The 18,936-nt window shown below is 36.5% G+C and overlaps 1 protein-coding gene and 1 pseudogene across 11 annotated transcripts; one reads left to right on the forward strand and one right to left on the reverse strand.

The window, feature by feature from the left end:
- Positions 1-7,121: 7,121 nt before the first annotated feature.
- Positions 7,122-15,974, forward strand: LOC126689214 (putative pentatricopeptide repeat-containing protein At5g08490). 11 transcript variants are annotated; one of them, XM_050384322.1, is made up of 9 exons: positions 7,122-10,471; positions 10,572-10,732; positions 10,830-11,042; positions 12,032-12,126; positions 12,229-13,518; positions 13,660-13,729; positions 14,237-14,435; positions 14,626-14,883; positions 14,990-15,974. In XM_050384322.1, the coding sequence occupies exon 1, from the start codon at positions 7,614-7,616 to the stop codon at positions 10,233-10,235; it is 2,622 nt and encodes an 873-aa protein (XP_050240279.1). In that variant the 5' UTR covers positions 7,122-7,613; the 3' UTR covers positions 10,236-10,471; positions 10,572-10,732; positions 10,830-11,042; positions 12,032-12,126; positions 12,229-13,518; positions 13,660-13,729; positions 14,237-14,435; positions 14,626-14,883; positions 14,990-15,974. The 11 variants fall into 11 exon arrangements, with proteins under 11 accessions (XP_050240279.1, XP_050240275.1, XP_050240273.1 ...); XM_050384318.1 differs by having other exon boundaries at positions 10,830-13,518; positions 14,990-15,627; positions 15,722-15,974; XM_050384316.1 differs by having other exon boundaries at positions 10,830-13,518; positions 14,990-15,627; positions 15,731-15,974.
- On the reverse strand, positions 12,078-12,670 carry LOC126690319 (VQ motif-containing protein 31-like; annotated as a pseudogene).
- Positions 15,975-18,936: the final 2,962 nt, after the last annotated feature.

Here is an 18,936-nt window from a genome sequence, read left to right on the forward strand (position 1 = left end):
TTCATTCATATTTTCTCAACCACTACTATATAAACTCTCCCTCTCCTTCATTCCAAGAAGAAAAAAAAAAAAAAAAAAAAAAAAAAACCCTCTCTTCCCCTCTCTTGAGTTCTAGTAAAGTTGAGTAGTCTTGTCATATCTTGGTTTTCCTGAGACTTAAGGTATTGAGTGAGACTCACTCTTCCTCTCTTAACTCTTCTTTTAAGATTATAACTATTTCTTGTTCGCTCTTGTTCTATTTTTAGGCCACAAAGATTGAGAGAATAACAAATTATATGATACTGGCCTTTATCAACTTTGTCTCCCACATAAAATAGAGAAGGCATAATAATTAGGCAGAAAGAGAACACAAGCTAAAGGCTCCTTGCCATTAAAATGAACAATTTATAATAACAAATTCAAAAATATCTTTGGATAATATTTTCTTTGAAGAAGATAGGGTTAAGTGAGGAAAAAAAGAACACTAAATTAATGAATGGTCAAGATTAAAAGAACACTAAATTAATGGTTTAGATTTATATAAGTACCGTACGGTAGAATGACCCTTTCTTTATACATAAAGGAAATAGAGCTAATGCTAAAATAATTCCTCTTGCACTATCTGGACGCATCAACACATATCAGAAAGAAAAAAAAGGGCCAAGTTAAACTTTTCTTGGATCTACATTCTAATTCTAATTGCAAACATTAAATATGGGGAAAAGAAAAAAGGTTGCATCACTAATAGAGAAAATAAAGTCTTTTACAAAGGATTTAGTAGACAGATGCCCTTGAAATCAAGTCTTTACTTCTTGTTGGTGTTCTCCTTCACCATCTGTTCAATCCTGCCTACAAAGGACTTCAACTTGTCCAGAGAAGATAAATTGTTGCTCAAACTAGACTCCATTGATTGCATTCGAGCATCAATTGAAGTTTCTAAGTGCTCTTTTATGGATTCTAGGCTGTTAATGACTTTGTTATAGAAAAATCCATAGCCTGCAAGAATAAAACTTTCGATGGTGCTAGTTGAAGTAACAAAGGCTATAATGGCCGAGGAAGCATAGGTGTGCCGATTGGGCTGGTGCATCCGAGTCGGATACATATGGACGCGCTGTGCAGGCGTGGACGTGGATGCACGCACATCTTTGGCTGAGCTTTTTTTTTTTTTCATTTCCTATTCGGCTCAATCCGGTCCAAAATGGGCCAAAACAGGCCCGAATCGGTCTAATATAAGCCAAAATAATTGTTTTAAAAAAAGCATAAAATAATTCATCAAAATACACTATTTTGACAACCTACTTTAAATAAATAATCCTAAAATCATCTCAAAGTCTCTCTTATTCTCTCTCTCTCTAACCCATGGCTCTAGCAGTCGAGCTCTCCTTCAGACTCCTTCCATCTCTCACTTTATTATCTACTAATGCTCTTAAATTGCTATATGTTTACCATAATATGAAAAAAAAATGCTTAACAATATATAGAAAATAAAATAAAAATATATTTATTAATAAACGTATCCAGCCACACCCGTATTTTATTTTTTCAAAAATTGTCATGTCGCCGCACCGCACCCGCACCCGCACCCGCACCTGCACCCGAACCCGAATCTGCATCTATGCTTCCTACTGCTACTTTCCAATTATTCCTCATTTTCTCTACTCAAGGGAGACAAAATCCTCATAAATGGTTGTTTATAGCAAGGTGTTTAGAATGAGATTTTTTGCAATTTAACACCAAAATGCTAACAATTTCATTAGTTAGCATAGTTTCCGAATTATTTAGGAAACTAACATCTCGAGTCTCTCAGATTCGAGTTCACTGTAGCAACTCGAGTTGTAAAGACTTGAGTTCAATGTGCTGGCAGAGCTGAGGCGGAAAATTTGTCCATTTGGAACTCAAGTTTTAAAGACTCGAGATCCCTAAATAAAACCCAAAACACAATACCCATGCTCTCTCATCTTCTCTCAAACCGAGACCAAACTCCAATCCTAATCCCAAGCCCACACACTCACCTTCTCTCAACAACAAACCCACAAAACAACAACAACAAAAACAAGAACCAAACCCTAATCCTAATCCCAATTCCACGCTCTCATCTTCTCTCAGGCAATCGCTTTCAAAGCAATCGACGGTGGCGGTGATGAGAAGGGAGAATGGAGAGTTGGTGTCCAGCAGAGCTCTAAGTGGCAGCTAGGCAGTGGTGGTGGCTACTGGGCTTGGCCTAAACGAAGTTGGATCGGATGCCTTGTTGTCTCAGAGCGTCATCTTCTTTCTTCTTCTTCTTCTTCTTCACTCTGTGGTTTGTACTCTGTACGCCTTATTCTTTTGTTTTATTTTAGCTATATGGAACTCAAGTATTTCAGACTTAAGTTCCATGTGGATAATTTTTTCCATATCAACTTGGAACTCGAGTGTTTCAGGCTCGATTTTTACATTGAACTCAAGTCTCTAAGACTCAAGATGTTAGTTTTTTTTAAATAGTTTTGGAAACCTGCTAACTAACAAAATTCTTCCTAAAATGGTGTTAAATGGAAAAAAAAAAATCCGTTTAGAATAATATAGAAAGGAAACATTCAGTACAAGCCATACAAACAATTAACAAGTTAACATAAAAGATGAAACATATGTAAATGTTAATTTTAGCAATAAAAATTCCAATAGTTTTTTCTTTTTTTTTTTGAGAAAAAAAGAATCCACTTTATTAATGAGTGGAAAAATTATGAAGTTACATCAACATAAACCAGATAAGTAATGTCGGGTGGAATAGATTCCATCCAAACAGATAAAGGAAAAGACTTTCTAGCTCTCCTAGCTAAAGCATGAGCAACTCCGTTGCCCTACCGCCTAACATGAGAGAGAACAAGTTTGGAACAAACCCCTTAAAGACTTACAGTCTTTTATAATATGACCAATACTAGACCAGTCTGGACAGTGACCCACTAGTGCTTTTACCACAAGCTTCGAGTCTCCTTCAAATACCGCATGTCTCAAGCCCAACTCTTCCATGAATAACATCGCTCTCCTTGCTGCCATTGCCTCAAGGACTTCCACAGTCGACGACATTTCAATTTTTTCTGCTAGTGAGCCCATAACTTGACCCAGATCATTCCGCACCACAACACCAATCCCTGCTTTCTCTTCATCTACAAAATAAGCACCGTCATAATTCACCTTATACATTCCTGCAGCTAGTGGTACCCAACGCTGTGTTTGAGCCAGTTTTCTCTCGGGTTCGCCAACTGAATTTTCGTGGAACTCAGTGAGCAGTGCTGTTGCCGCATCAAGGATCTTTTCAGGAGGCAGGTGCTGCTTGTTAAAGTGCATTTTGTTACGTCTATTCCATATTAACCACACGACAACCATGAATAACTCCATATTTTCTTCCTGCTGCCTTGCCGAGAAAACCAAGTCTACAAAGGAACCCATACTCTGATCTTGGCTTCTTAATTTCTTGAACCCGTGACCCCAACAACCCAGCACTTTATCACAGTCCCAAAGAGCCTGGCAAACCGTTTCACTTGCTCTGTCACAATTGCTGCATAACGGTAACCCTATCACTTTTCGCCGATGCAAGTTTGCCAGTGTTAGGAGTGATTCAGTGCATGCACGCCAGCCAAAATGTTTTATCTTATTAGGGATTCGCAAGCTCCACATCCATTTCCAAAAATTCCTCGAATCAGCAGTGTTTGACCCCGAAGCAGCCTCCTTGTTCTCCAGCTCACCTAATAGTTGATACCCTATCTTTACCGAATAATTTCCATCCCGACTCCGTGGCCATACGGTGCAATCTGCCTATGGCATTTTGCAAAGTGGGATAGCCTTGATTCTCTGAGCCAAGTATGGAGAAATTTTTTGGTCAATCAACTGTCCATTCCATTCCATTGTTGTCTGGTCTATTAGTGAACTAACTATGGAGTCATCTTTACACTCTTGCGTGAGTGGTACTGCCTTGGTTGGAAAACAGCCCGGAATCCAGCTATCCTTGAACACCCTAATCTGTGACCCATCACCAACCTTCCATAACATCCCCTTCTCAATGACATGCCTTGCTTTAAGAATACTCTACCAAGCAAAGGAGCCCTTCTTGCTTTTTGCCTCCAATACCGAACCTGTGGGGAAATATTTTATGCTGAAAACCTTAAACAAAAGAGAATTTCTATATGTTTGTAGCCTCCATATTTGTTTGGCAAGCATAGCCTCATTGAATCTCTCCAAATCTTTGAACCCCATACCTCCCTCCTCTTTCGGTTTACATAAGACTTCCCAACTCTTTCAATGAATTTTTCTTCGACCACCACGTTCACCCCACCAAAATTTTCTAATTTGCATTTCAATATCCTTGCACAAACCCACCGGCAACTTGAAACAACTCATTGCAAATGTAGGGATAGCTTGTACCACCGCCTTGAGCAAAATCTCTCTCTTCGCTTGAGATAGGAGCTTTTCCTTCCAACCTTGAAGCTTTGCCCACACCCTCTCTTTGATATAACTAAGACTTGCCTTTTTATTTTTCCCAACAACAACCGACAAACCAAGGTATTTTTCATATTCCTTGATTTCTGAAACTCCTAGGAAGCTTAGAATATCTCTCTTCTTTTCTTTAGACACTGCTTTGCTAAAGAAAAGGGTTGTCTTCTCTTGGTTTATTTGTTGACCGGATGCCCCTTCATATAGCGATAGGATGTGTTGGATGGCTTGCAAATCCTCCATCCTTGCTCGGCAAAACAACAAAGTATCATCTGTAAAAAATAGGTTAGTAATCTTTGGGCCATTTTTACATAAGGAAAAACCTCAAATAACATTATCCCTTGCAGCTTGTTGGATCATTCTATTCAACCCCTCCAAGCACAATAAGAAAAGATATGGTGATAATGGGTCCCCCTGACGAATTCCCCTAGTTGGAGAGATTTCGCCTTTGGGTTCCCCATTAACTAAGATTGAATAAGACACCGTGTTGATACATTCATATATGAGAGTCACCTAAGCATCGCAAAAACCCATTTTTTTCATGATTTCAATAAAAAATCTCCACTTCACTCTATCATATGCTTTACTCATGTCTAGCTTTAAGGTCATGAAATCTGCTGTCTTTGATTTTTGTGTCTTCATATGATGTAATAATTCAAAGGCCACCAAAATATTATCTGAAATAGCCTTATTAGATTGGAATGCACTTTGTGACTCAGAAATCAAATGTGGTAGGACTTTTTTAAGTCTATTTGCAATAACCTTTGAAGCTAATTTATATATGACATTGCAAAGGGATATGGGACGAAATTCAGAAACTACAGTAGGGCTTTTTACTTTGGGGATTAAAGTAATGAAAGTGCGATTAATAAAGGGAGGAATAAAACCTGAGTTTAAGCAATTTAGGATAGCAGCTGAGACATCGTCTCCAATAGTATTCCAGAACTTTTGGTAAAACAAAGGGGGTAAACCATCAGGTCCTGGTGCCTTTAATGGTTCCATCTGTTGTAGTGCTTCATCAATTTTAGCCCTAACAAATTCAGCAGCTAGCATGGCATTTTGTTCCTCTATGATGATAAAAGGTACTACCCTCAGAGCTTCCTCCATACGTGTTGGTGAGGCCGTTGTAAATAATTGTTGGTAGTAGTCAATCAACATATCTGAAATCTCCTCTTCGTTGGTGCATACTAACCCTGCTTCATTTTTCAACTCCTCAATCCTATTCCTCTTATATCTGTGAGATGCCCGATTGTGAAAATTTTTTGTGTTCTTATCCCCCTCTTTGAGCCACAAAGCTCTTGATCTTTGCTTCCACATTTTTTCCTCCTTGATTAACAAACCTTTTATCTCCCATTTCAACTGGTTAAATACGTACTATTACCATAAAATTACGTATACTAAGATGAAACACAGATTGTTTTACCATATGGATTATAAATATGTCACACAGAGAATATGTCACACAACAGAGAACAAAATGAGAAAATGATGTTTTTACCATGTGGATTATTTAGACTATGAAAAAGAATATGGCACACAACAGAGAACAAAATGAAAAAATGAGTCGCACCTTGGTCTTGAAGATCTAAGCAATGTGAGAAAAATGATGCTGATGGAAAGACAAAGAAATCTGAATAGTAGGCAAAAGGAGTACTGGAATTAATGGTATTGTATTTATAAGTTATAACCGTCGGGATAATTTGCTAGTACCAAAATGGCCCTTTGCATGGTGAGCAAGAATAGGCTTGGCTCTCATAGCATCTCCAACAGTCTCTTCAAATTTTTGCCTGTTTGGAAAGTGAACAATGCATTTTACCTTTTACCTACTTACTTTTTCAAATATACTTTCCAACAGAGACTCTCTATCATTTTCTCTATTTTATTTAAATATTATTTCATCATTTATTCTTTATTCTTTTTTTAACAACTATACATCTTCCAACATTTTTTTATTCAATACCTTATTATTATAATAAAAATATATATTTGAAGAATGAACAGTAGCTTATTAGACTTGATGAGCTACTTTTTATGAGTCAAAAAAAAAAAATTAGGATATAGAGAGGCTGTTGGAGGGCTTTTTTAGTGTGTTTACTCTCCAAATTAGGCTTTAGAGAGCCTATTGGAGATGCTCTCAGGCACTTCCATTGTAAATTTGTCGCAAAACATACTAGAGCTAAGGGCATTCATGGAAGATAGAAATTAAGAATAATAATGAAAAAAAAAAAAAAGGAAAGGAATAGTATTAATTTAAAGGTTAAAATACGAAACTGATCCTTTAAGTTTTTTCAGATTTCATTTTAATTTTCTAACTTTACTTTCATTCATTTTAATTATCTAAGTTTCAAATTTATTAAATTCATTCATTTTAATTATCTAAGTTTCAAATTTATTAAATTAAGGCCTTTCCATCAACTTTTATTAAAAACTTTTGAAAAAAAATTTTGAAATTTTTTTTTCAATTATTAGTTTAATTATTTTAATTTAAAATTTTAATTTTTTTTAAAAAAATTAACCATAACATATAACAAAAATGGATGAAAATATCTTAATTGAATAAAATTAAAAGTTAAAATACTGAAATAAATAAAAAATCAAAATTAAAAGACTGAAATAAAATCTGAAAAAACTTAGTGGTAAATTTTATATTTTAACTTAATTTAAATAGTACGTTGACGTTTGTAGCTGAAGCGAGCTAGTAACAGAAAACATAATCCCACAAATTTATAGATGGTGATGGTATGAAAAATTTCAAAGAAACAAACGGATCCAACGGTTCTTATTTCAATTGAAACGGATTCAGGTACCTCTTTCACTTTCCCGCCACTTCATTCCCATTGAGCACTTGTTTTTACAAGCAAAGTCACAGCCTTGAATATTAATCCAACTACTCCTGTTTATTTTTTCAATGATTGCTTCACTGATCATAGCAAAGAGAGAAGACCCAGAACGCGTTTTTGGTTTTTTTAGTGAAAATTAGATCTCTCTGAATCAATAATTTCGGACTCGAAGTAATTATTCGAATATGCACGAGAGGTGTATGAGGAAATGATTGTTAGAGGTGCATTTTCCTAAGTGGGGTCTATTTGATTCAGTGTTTGAACACCACGAATAACAAGTTGTTTTGCTGCATAAATGGTTCTGATTTTTTGAAACTGTATGAGGATATGATTCACCTGGATTTTAGAACATGGAGCACCATAATCAGGAACTATTGTGTAGAATCCAGGCACAATGAAGCTTTGTCTATTTTCCTTCAAAATGTACGATGTTCGTCAGGCTACAAACCTGATCACCAAGTCTTTGCAGCCATTCTTAAATCCTGCACTGCCCTCTTGGCTATCAAATTGGGGAAGGTTCTTCATGGTCATGTTGTGAAGCAGGGTCATCTTTCCTGCCACTCTGTGTCTAAAGCTTTGCTTAACTTGTACGCCAAATGTGGTGAGCTTGATGATTGTCAGAAACTTTTTGGTCAGATGGGTAACTCTGATCCTGTCAATTGGAACATTGTACTGTCTGGATTTTCCGGTTCCCGAATATGTGATGCTGAGGTGATGAAATTGTTTTTTGCAATGCACTCAGGTGGCGAGGCTAAACCTAACCCTATCACTATTGCAATCACTCTACCTGTGTGTGCTCGCTTACTGAATTTATATGCAGGGAAGAGTGTGCACTCTTATGTGATTAAATCTGGATGGGAAACAGATACCCTTGTTGGGAATTCGTTGGTATCATTGTATGCAAAATGCGGGCTAGCATGCAAGGATGCATATGCTGTGTTTACTAGCATCAATCACAAAGATGTTGTTTCGTGGAATGCAATTATTGCAGGGTTTGTCGAGAATAAGATCATGGTTGATGCGCTCGAATTGTTCAGATGGATGTTGAAAGGACCAATAGAACCGAATTATGCAACAATTGCAAATATTCTGCCTGTTTGTGCCTTTTTAGATAAGGATGTTCCCTACTGCTTTGGTAGAGAGATACATTGTTATGTACAGCGGCGGACTGAATTGCTAGCAGATGTTTCTGTCTGCAATGCTTTAGTGAGCTTCTACTTAAGAGTTGGATGGATGGAAGAAGCGGAGTCGTTGTTCCGGAATATGATATCAAGAGATTTGGTTTCATGGAATGCCATAATCGCAGGATATGCATCACATGGTGAGTGGTTGAAAGCTTTGGACCTGTTTCGTGAATTACTCTCTTTAGAGGTGACTGGGCCAGATTCTGTAACTGTTGTTAGCATTCTTCCTGCTTGTGCACACTTACAAAATCTACATGTGGGGAAAGAGATTCATGGTTATATTCTTCGACATCCTTACCTATGTGAGGATACAACAGTGGGCAATGCCCTAGTTAGTTTCTATGCAAAATGCAACCACATAAAAGCAGCATTTCAGACATTTTTGATGAATTCTGAGAGAGACTTGATATCATGGAATTCTATGCTAGATGCCACAGTAGGGAGTGAGTATGATACTCAATTTCTGGGCCTATTAAACTGGATGCTCAGTGAAGGAATTAAACCTGATTCCATTACTATCTTGACCATAATTCATTTTTGTACTTCTGTATTTAGAGTAGACAAGGTTAAGGAAACACATTGCTATTCAATTAAGGCTAGTTTATTACAAGGTGATGTTGAACCTACCGTTGGAAACGCATTGCTTGATGCATATGCCAAGTGTGGTAACATAGAATATGCATTCAAGATTTTCCAAAGTTTGTCAGAGAAAAGGAATTTGATCACATGCAACTCTATGATCTCAGGTTATGTCATTTGTGGATTACATGATGATGCATATAAGATTTTTAATGGGATGTCTGATGCAGATCTCACCACCTGGAATCTAATGGTTCGAGCTTATGCAGAAAATGATTCTCCTGTTCAAGCTCTCAATGTGCTTCAGGAGTTACAAGCTCGAGGAATGAAGCCTGATGCAGTGACAATCATGAGCTTCCTTCCAGTATGTGCGCAAATGTCCTCAGGTCACTTTCTGAAGCAGTGTCACGGATATGCAGTTAGAGCTTGTTTTGTGGATGTCCACTTGAAGGGAACTTTGTTAGATGCATATGCAAAATGTGGTGCTATAAAGTATGCTTATAAGCTTTTTCAGTCAAGCTCCCATAAGGATCTGGTTATGTTTACAGCTATGGTTAGTGGGTATGCCATGCATGGTATGGGAGAGGAAGCACTTATGGTTTTCTCTAATATGCTTGAGTTATGTGTAAAGCCTGATCATGTTATCATCACTGCTGTTTTATCTGCTTGTAGTCATTCTGGCCTAGTAAATGAAGGGTTAAAGATATTCAATTCAATAGAGAATATCCATGGGTTAAAGCCAACAATGGAACAGTATGCCTGTGTGGTGGATCTCCTCGCTCGAGGTGGAAAGGTAGAAGATGCATATTCTTTTGTGGCTAGGATGCCCATTGAAGCTAATGCAACTGTGTGGGGGACACTGCTAGGTGCCTGTAGGACTCATCATGAGGTGGAACTGGGCCGTCTTGTGGCAGATCGTCTTTTTGAAATTGAGGCTGACAATATTGGGAACTATGTGGTGATGTCAAACCTGTATGCAGCAGATGCTAGATGGGATGGGGTCATAGAAGTAAGAAAGCTTATGAGGACTCGAGATCTGAAAAAGCCAGCAGGATGCAGCTGGATTGAAGTGGAGAGGCGGGAAAATGTTTTTATTGCTGGGGACTCTTCTCACCCACAAAGAAGCCTCATATACACTACATTGAGCACATTAGATCAACAGATCAAGGAGCGGATTCATTTTTGAGTCACTTATGGGTTCAGTTATGGCATATGTGGTGTCATAACTCATAAGGCAGGTGGAATTACTTTGCAAATGAGCTCAGACATGATTCCCTGCAGCTTTTTGAGGCAGAATTCCTGTGTGGCTTTTGGGTGCAGATGCATCACTTTACTTGAGTGACTCCACTCCATTGACAATACTGATTGACTCTTCTACTACAGTCATACTCGGTTTAGTTATGTCCAACTTTTTCCACAAATGTAAGGGATGGTTTGCTGCTGTAAGTGCTACATTTCCAACTACAGAAACTTCCATTTTTAAATTTCTTGCTTACTCTTCTCCTCCTTTTCCCTTTTGTAGGTGAGTTTCAAATTTCAGGTAAGCTTTTGAAGACCTTGTGTGACTGCCTGCTTCAGCTTAATCGCTGGGATCACTCTGCATCCCTATGGATGAGAAGGATAATGTCAAATCATTTCGTTGAAAGTTCTCAGGGGTATCCCTTCAGTTGCACACCTTGGCAGGTCAGAGGCATTGGGATGAAGTTTTTCACGACCCTCAGCTACTAAGAGTTTCATATCTTATTTCATCTTCAAATTTTCATTCTCTCTCTTTATGCAGAATACCAAATCGGGTTCTTGGCATTCCATTTGTGGGAAGTTGGGAAAGATGAATGAACTACAAAGTTAAGGCATAATCAAACAATTTCTTTTGTTATGATGTATGCTCACCAAACATGGTTTCACACATACATGAAGTGCATTATCCTCAGTCCTCACACTTTCTAAACTCCACTTTCCTGTCCTTTTACACTTGTCCATGTGCTCTTTTTGGGTAAGACGTTTTAGCAAATATGAAATACACCCTTCTTACAGGATATACCAAAATTTGTTAAATACTAACCTTTTTGTTATATAATTGACTTCATAGTTATAGCTGCTCCCACATTTTCTTTTAAATGCAGTCCAAATACATATTTTTTCAGTTTTTTACCATCTGTTATTCTGCTTGTTATTGCTCTCTTAGGAATATGCTATGTTAGAATTATTGTTAAATGATTAAATTCACCGTTTCCTAATAGTTTAAGTTTTTGGAATAATCGGTAATTTATCATCATATCAAAGTAGGAGGTTTTGAGTTTGATCTCTTACTCCACACTCCTTCCATTTAAATTGTTAAAAATACCACGTGTTGGACCTCACTTATTAAGGGAGAATTTAGGCTCAAACATGAGGGGGAGTGTTAGAATTATGACTAAATAATTAAATTCATCATTTCCTGATAGCTTAATCTTTTAGGACAATCTGAAATTTATTATGCTAAATTGAAAGTGTTGGCAAGGTTTGAATGTGTTAATTTTGAATGATTGCTAAGCTTGAGATCATCACAACAAGATCTGAATGCAGGCAACGGAAAACTGATCATGCCTCTATCCAAAGTAATTCAACATGGGGCTGGCTGCAGGAATTTTAATGTACACTTGATCTAGAGCTATAAATCTAAAGCCTACAAAATACAAATTCCTCTAAAATCTGCATTGGAGATTTGGAGGTCCAAACTTTAACTCCATTTTTATTTTCAAACATATGCCCTAAGTTGTCCTATTTTTCTTAACAAAAAGTTAGTTTTTATGCCTATTGCTGTTGGGAAAAAATAAATTTATTAAGATAGATTTTGGTCAAATTAAAAATCAAGTAAGAGTAAAAGATGATTAGTTTCCAAAAGAGAACCACCCCCCCTAGAAAAAAGAAAAAGAGGAGGGATTTAGAAGTTATTCTTCTTTTCGAAAGATGTACTCTATATGGTGACATGATGTTCTGTAGTTTGAAGCTGCCAAAAACAAAGGTCTTAACAAGATCAGCTGCATTGTCAAAATTTTGGTTTCTCACTTGTGTTTGGAGATGTTAGAGGGCACAAGGTAAGCAACTTTGGTTCAGTGTATCCTGGTCAGGACCGTGGTGATGAATGCAAATAAATTGCAGCTCTTTGATGGCTTTCTCTTCTTGGCTATTCAATTCAGGTATTGCTGATTCTTTATTCTTTTCCTCTTCCAAGATGGAAAGCTTTGAGAACATTGTAGAAGGGATCATGGCGCTTGGAAGAAAACCAGAGTTCCCTGATTTGATGGGGGAGAAGCTATGCTGGTCACTTGATCCAGTTAATGTACCAGGTTTAAATGGGCAAGTGGGTTTAACTATCTCAAGCTTGGGCCTAGAGTATTGCCTTCTCTTGGGTGATGGCCTTTTTTACACCCATGACCTTTGTTGCTGCCCCTTCTTGTGCTGCATTAGTTTCTGATGGGCCTGTTAAGTGCTGTACTACCTTTTGGAAAATTGTGCGTCTGTTAGTACAGATGTGGTTAAAGGTTTACAACAGGCTGTTCCCCTGATTATCCATGGATGTCTATTTCATTTGACAAGCTTTTCATCTCTATCAGGCTCTGACCTGCAATAGAGACCCATTTATAAACTGGTTTGTGTTCTCATTCTGATAGCATCATTGTAGATAGGAGTTTGACATCTCAAGCTGATTTGAATGATTATATGACCTAGTGATTTAGCAAGCAAAACATATATAATTCAACAATGTTGCTTATTAATCAATACAGGACATATGTTTCTTTTGATCTCCTGTAGTTCTCGGTAGCTATCTGCTAAACTTATTAAATTCACCAAGTGTGTCTTTTGGTGGTGGTGGTGGTGGTGTTGTTGTTGTTGTTGTTGTTGTTGTTTTTTTTTTTTTTTTTTTTTTGGAGTGACAGTTTATTGCTTTTATGGGGAAAAAGTGAGACAAAAAGCAAAACAGTAAAAAGATTTTTCCTTGTGTATAGTTAACTTTCCAAGGTCACATTATTGAATTTCATTAGGGAACCTAAAATATAACATATAAGAAACTGTATCTAAGTTTTCCCTTGTGTAAATTATTTAACGAGTCATGTGATTAAAATATACATTGATAATTGTCATATAATGGGTTGGAAAAGATTCTTCCAAACAGATTTGGAGAAAAATTTTGTCAATTTTTTTTATTGGTAAGTTACACAGACCTAACAAGTCTTCTTGAACTCACAACCTCACCCTCCATCTAGCACTTAAAAAGGAAAGGAGGTGTCAGTTGAGCTGGAGTTGGTTGGCAGTAATTTTGTCCATTGAAAAGTACAGAGTTGATGCAGAGTATATATAATTGAAGGAGAGTAGAATATGGTTTTATTTGTTGGAGGTTTAACAAGGTCTTATGGTTTAAAATATGTGTGCAGTTGAAGGTCTTTAGGAAGACACTCATGAAATCACTTCAAGAAGATGAAAATTCTGTGAGTGATTTCCTTTCAGCATTCCCAAGTTTTTAAAGAAGTATTTGTCTAGTTTAAAGTAGCAAATTCATGAAAATAGCTGAATGTGTTAGTATATTCTGGCTGGTGTTGTGTCACCACTAAATCTGTTATTTTCCACAGGCAGGACCTCCAGATGTTGTTTCTAATGTACAAAGCCATTCAAGTTTATCTTCTGCATTGCAGATCGCAGGTCCTTTATATTACTTACATTCCTTTTTTGTATTGATTGTATTATAACTAGTGGATTCTAGGTGATCTATTAGCATATCATGTTGATAAATGTCCCAACAGTGTGTCTGTGTGCACATAGAAATGAAACTTGCTGACTAATGGGTCTTAATTCCTGCATAGGAATCTTTTGGGCCTGAAATTGAAAGAATTAGCTCACTCCTGGCCATTATGGCCAAATGGAAAGAGCCCTTTTTAAAAGGGTGAGGTCTAATCAACCGTGAAGGGGGAGATTTGGGGGTGAGGGAGGGCTAGCTGCGCATATTATTGCCATCTGATCTAAATGAAAAATGAAAATGAATGTATTAACTCATCCAAAGTCATAAGTATCTTAAATTCCTTTGTGAAAATTTTCCATATCGTCTGACTGAAACAAGTTGGAATTTGAAAACATACTGCATTTTTTTGTGGGTTGAAGATGCTGGCTTATGAAACTTACACCAATATTTTTATCCTCATGTTAATGCAGTGACTTGTCAAATATTAAAGTGAAATGTTTGGTTCAAATTATGGTATATGTAATTCCATCCATACAACTATTAATCTGAAGGAGGCTGTCTATTTTGTTTGAGAAGATTATGCCACAGTTCCACCTCCTAGATTCCCTTCAGTCCGGAGTGAGATGTCTGAAGTAGGAAATTCATATGTGGAGGATCATGCGACAGATGGTATGTGCATGTTAAAAATTAAAGATAGTCTAATATAAGAGTTTCTTCACTTAGTCAATTGAATTATGTGTCTTGCATGAATTAACGTGGATTGTAGGCATGCCATTTGTGGTATTGCTTATGGATTCAAAACCCTGCAACCGAGCATGCTAGTTCTAACCTTAATTTTGTTGCTTGCTAACCCTTGCAGCTTTAAGACCTCATATATCACATGGCCTCCTGTTAGCATCCCAAACTAGCACACCTCGGCTTACTCCTCCAGGTTCCTCTCCTAGCCTCTCTGCGTTGGTGTCCCCAATGTGAACATCTAAACCTCTGTCCCCAAGGCAATATTCAATGTCATTTTCATCATCAAGAGGCCTATCTGATGATCGGTCTTCAATGTTTTCTTCTATGTTCTCAAGCCATCACAGTTCAGTATTAAGCTCTGATTCAGGATGACAAACTGGTTAGCTCTATCATACCCATGCACCTATATAAGAAGATTGTTTATGGAAATTTTTATTTATTGGGTCATTAAACTGTTTCATTAGTCCTTGTTTAATCTGTTTCAGGATGAAAGTGGGTTGATGGGAAAGAGTTCTTCTGCCAAGTAAGCTAAAGACAGTTTTTAGATCCAAATGGTGGAAGTAACTTTTCAAAAAACATCTTTCTAAATTATGCAAAAATCAAGAATTCATACAATGAATACACACATCCAATATGGCTAAAATGGTGCTTCTTTTGTCGATGAAATTCCATGAGTGCTATATTTTGCAGCTTACTTGCAATCCTGAGGTGGACCAAACTTTTAAGCCCTCTTGTAACTTGAACATTTTTATTTAAAGAAGAGGTCTGGATATAGGGGATAACATTTATTTATACTATTGCCAAAAGCAATAGCAGTCCTGGAACCCAAAATTTAAAAATTTTTGTGCTTATGATTTGGTTCTTGGCTTCTTGCCATTGAGCTGTAGCTCAAATGGTACACCCTCCCCTTAAAAGAGTAATGTTAAGGGGGAAGTGGGTTCAAGACCCAATGGGTTTGTGTGTAAGTTATCAATAAAAGAAAAAGGTTATTGGCTTTTCAAATGAAGCAGTTGTTCATCTGATCCCTTCTCTTCTTGTCATCAAGAGCCGTTTGTCTTGTGATCATTTTGGTGCCTTTCTAGCCAATGTTAAGGAATTGAATGCCCACAAGCAAACCAAAGAGGTAGATTCTCTCTCTCCCTCCTTTATTTTATTTTCTCTCTCTCTCTCTCTCTCTCTCTCTTTGTAGTGTCCAACATCTATTTATATTTCTGGAGACTCTACAGAAGACTGATATTTGACCAAGAGAACAAGGACCTTTATGCTATATTTGAGGGATTGATTACTCGCAATGTCCACTGAAATTGTGTAACGCTAATGCTGGAATTGTAATTACAGCTTGTAAGCATTGTTGTATATTACTAACTTACTATATAGTTTCTTTAGCAGTTTCCACTCTATAGTAGAAGTTAATTCAAAGTGTAATGCATTCTTTGAACTCCTGTTCAATTGCGTATTAGGTTGTGAATTTGCATGCTGTTCTGATAAATTACTAGATCTAAAACTAGAATTGGCTATAGAATATTGTCCATTTTGTCACGTATACTAAACTAACAAAGCCCTGTTAATTACTCACCGGTGTGTATGGGTGTGTGTACCATGTCAGCTGAAATTGTAAGTTCAAAACATGATTTCAGTTAAATTATAAAATCGTGTTTTCAAAATACGATTTCACAAATTAAAAATTGCAATTAAAATCATGTTTTGAAGACATAATTTTCATGTGTTGTGTATCAATGTGTGCACTTTGCAGTGTGCAACAACAATTTCCTAAAGTATCTTACCACAAAAAAAAAAAAAAAAAAAAAAAAAAAGAACAAAAAAAAAGAAAAAAAATCCTAAAGTGATTTACATACGCTGTAAAGCAAGATAAAATTTAGGTGCCAGACATCATGTTAGCAATGTGATTTATATATCATTTAAGACCAAGGATGTCAATATCGTACCGGAGGCCGTACCGGTTTGGCTACCGGTACGATATATTTCGGATACCGGTCAATACCGGTGTACCGTTTCGGGTTTACCGCTATTTTTTATATTTATAAATATATATATATATATATATATGTATGTATGTATGTGTTTGTATATATATATATATATATATATATTATAATAAATATAAAAGTTTACCATAAAACATTTCCTCAATTCAAAACTAATTATTCATGGTTTTAAACTTTAGTATCAATTAAAAGGGAAAAAAAATAAAAAAAAATAAAATAGAAAGCTTAAAAGTTACCATTGCATACTAAAAAAACAAATAATACTAATAAGTTAATGCAAATAAGTTACCATTCTTTCCTAACAAAAATTACAAAACTTAAAAAAAAAAAATTTCTGTACCGGCCGGTATTGCCCGATACGGCCAGTACGAGGCCGATACGCCCGGTATTTTTACCGATACGAAACATAGGGGTTAACCGTACCGGATCACCGGTCGGTACAGTATATTCCGACCGTACCGGCCGGTATGGTACGGTATCAACAACTGTTTAAGATAGCTTTGATGGAACTTCTCTAGGATCTAGCTATTGGATGTAGATTTTTGTGAAATGTAGGGTTTTTTTTTTTTTTTTAATAAACAAAAAAAATGCTCATACGACACTATGGTGTTTGGTGTGTGCTCTTGGCTTGTTGTTAAAAATTGATTAAAGTGTAATTGTACCTATAAAAAAACATGACTTTGAAAAATTGCTCTTAAAGACAGGCCAAAATGGGGAATTAACCCTGATTTTTAAACATTATAATTAGTAGACTACGTTTTCAAACTATATTTTTTACTAGCATCTTGAGGCTAAGAGACTCGATTTTGGACTATAAATCGAGTCTTTGAGGGTCGGTTTTCATGTTTTGATCAAGTCTGGGTTGCACTTTTTCCACGTGGCGTCCACTTGTAAATCGAGTCTCTAAGACTCGATTTACATCTATATTACATTTACAGTAAAATGAAAAGATTTTGGCCTTTACACTTTACACCTTCTCACCTTAACAACAAAGAAAACCACAACAACAACAGCAATTCTGAAAATATGTGTTCATCAGAGAAAAAAAAAAAAAAAAAAAAAACAAAAACATGGGTTGTAGTGAGAGAGGCCTAAGTCTCACGCGGCCTGGGTCGCGATGCGATATGGGTCGCACTAGGCCTAGGTCGTGCTGCGACCTGGGTAACGTTGCGATCTGGGTCTCATGAGGCCTGGGTCGGCTTGAGCTTACATCTCCATTTCTTCTTCTTCTTCTTCTCTCTCTCTCTCTTTCTTTCTTTTTTTCTTTCTTTCCGCATTTTTGCTATTTCTGCATTTTGGGTCTTCTGAGTATGAATGTCTGTAATTATTATTTTTGGGTTAAAAATTCAGTCTTAGAGACTCGATTTCTAAGTAGACACCAAGTGGAAAAAATACCACATCAAACATGATCAACTAATGAAAATTGAGTCCAAAAGACTTGATTTATAGGCCCTAAATCGAGTTTCTTAGACTCGAGATGCTAGTAAAAAATATACTTTGAAAACGTAGCCTACTAATTATAATGTTTGAAAATCAGGGTTAACTACCCTGAAATGCCTTAAAGGCACGACAAATGAGAAGCAATAAGCAGTTTTTCCGCTACTTTTAAAATCATAGCCAATTCCCAATAGGAGAAAGTACTTGTGCATTACTTTCGACATGTGCTAAAATGAGTTTCCCTTATGTTAATCTCTCTCTATCTCTCATCATTCCAAATTTTTTCTCTCTTGTGAACCATTAATTCAAATCATGATTACTAACTGTGCAATGTTACGTACACAAAATTTGACAACATTTTTGGCATTTGTTATGTGACAACCATATGCTGATTTTTATCTTGACCCACTATTGAATATTAGCATCACTTTTTTTTTTTTTTAATAATAATTTTGTTTATCTATTACTAACAATAAGTTATATCAATAGTGGTTAAATTTGTTATCAAATTTTTTGTGTCTATAGACTTTCTGCTATCAATTGGTCTTGGTCTCACCCCTTTGTTTGTAAGCCTATTTATGTACTGTGTTTATTAGGGATGACAATGGGGCGGGATGGGGCCAAAGGATAGGGTCTTCATCCCCGCCCCACATGATTTTGTCTTGCCCCATCCTGGCCCTGCCTCGCATGACGGGGAAAACTTTCTCACCCCATCCCCACCCCTTGGAGCCTTGCGAAGCCCCGCCCCACTCTGTAAAATTCTACTTTTTGTTAATTTACCCTACAACTAGTATAATTTTTTTAATGAAACCTATTTTTATTAATAAAAATATACTTGAAATTACAACTAAATTTTTCCTATCCAATCAAATCAATTTTTTAGAAAATATTGAATAATATATCCAAGTGTTTAACAAGATAATCACCAAAAAAAAAAAAAAATCATATTATAACACATAACAAAATAAAGACAGAGAACCACATTGGGT

The sequence above is a fragment of the Quercus robur genome, chromosome 6 (genome assembly GCF_932294415.1).
Source record: "Quercus robur chromosome 6, dhQueRobu3.1, whole genome shotgun sequence".
NCBI classification, from domain to species: Eukaryota; Viridiplantae; Streptophyta; class Magnoliopsida; order Fagales; family Fagaceae; genus Quercus; species Quercus robur.

Excerpts from the sequence above, each read along its gene's own strand:
- LOC126689214 (XM_050384313.1), top strand. The coding sequence starts at position 7,614 with ATGATTCACCTGGATTTTAGAACATGGAGCACCATAATCAGGAACTAT.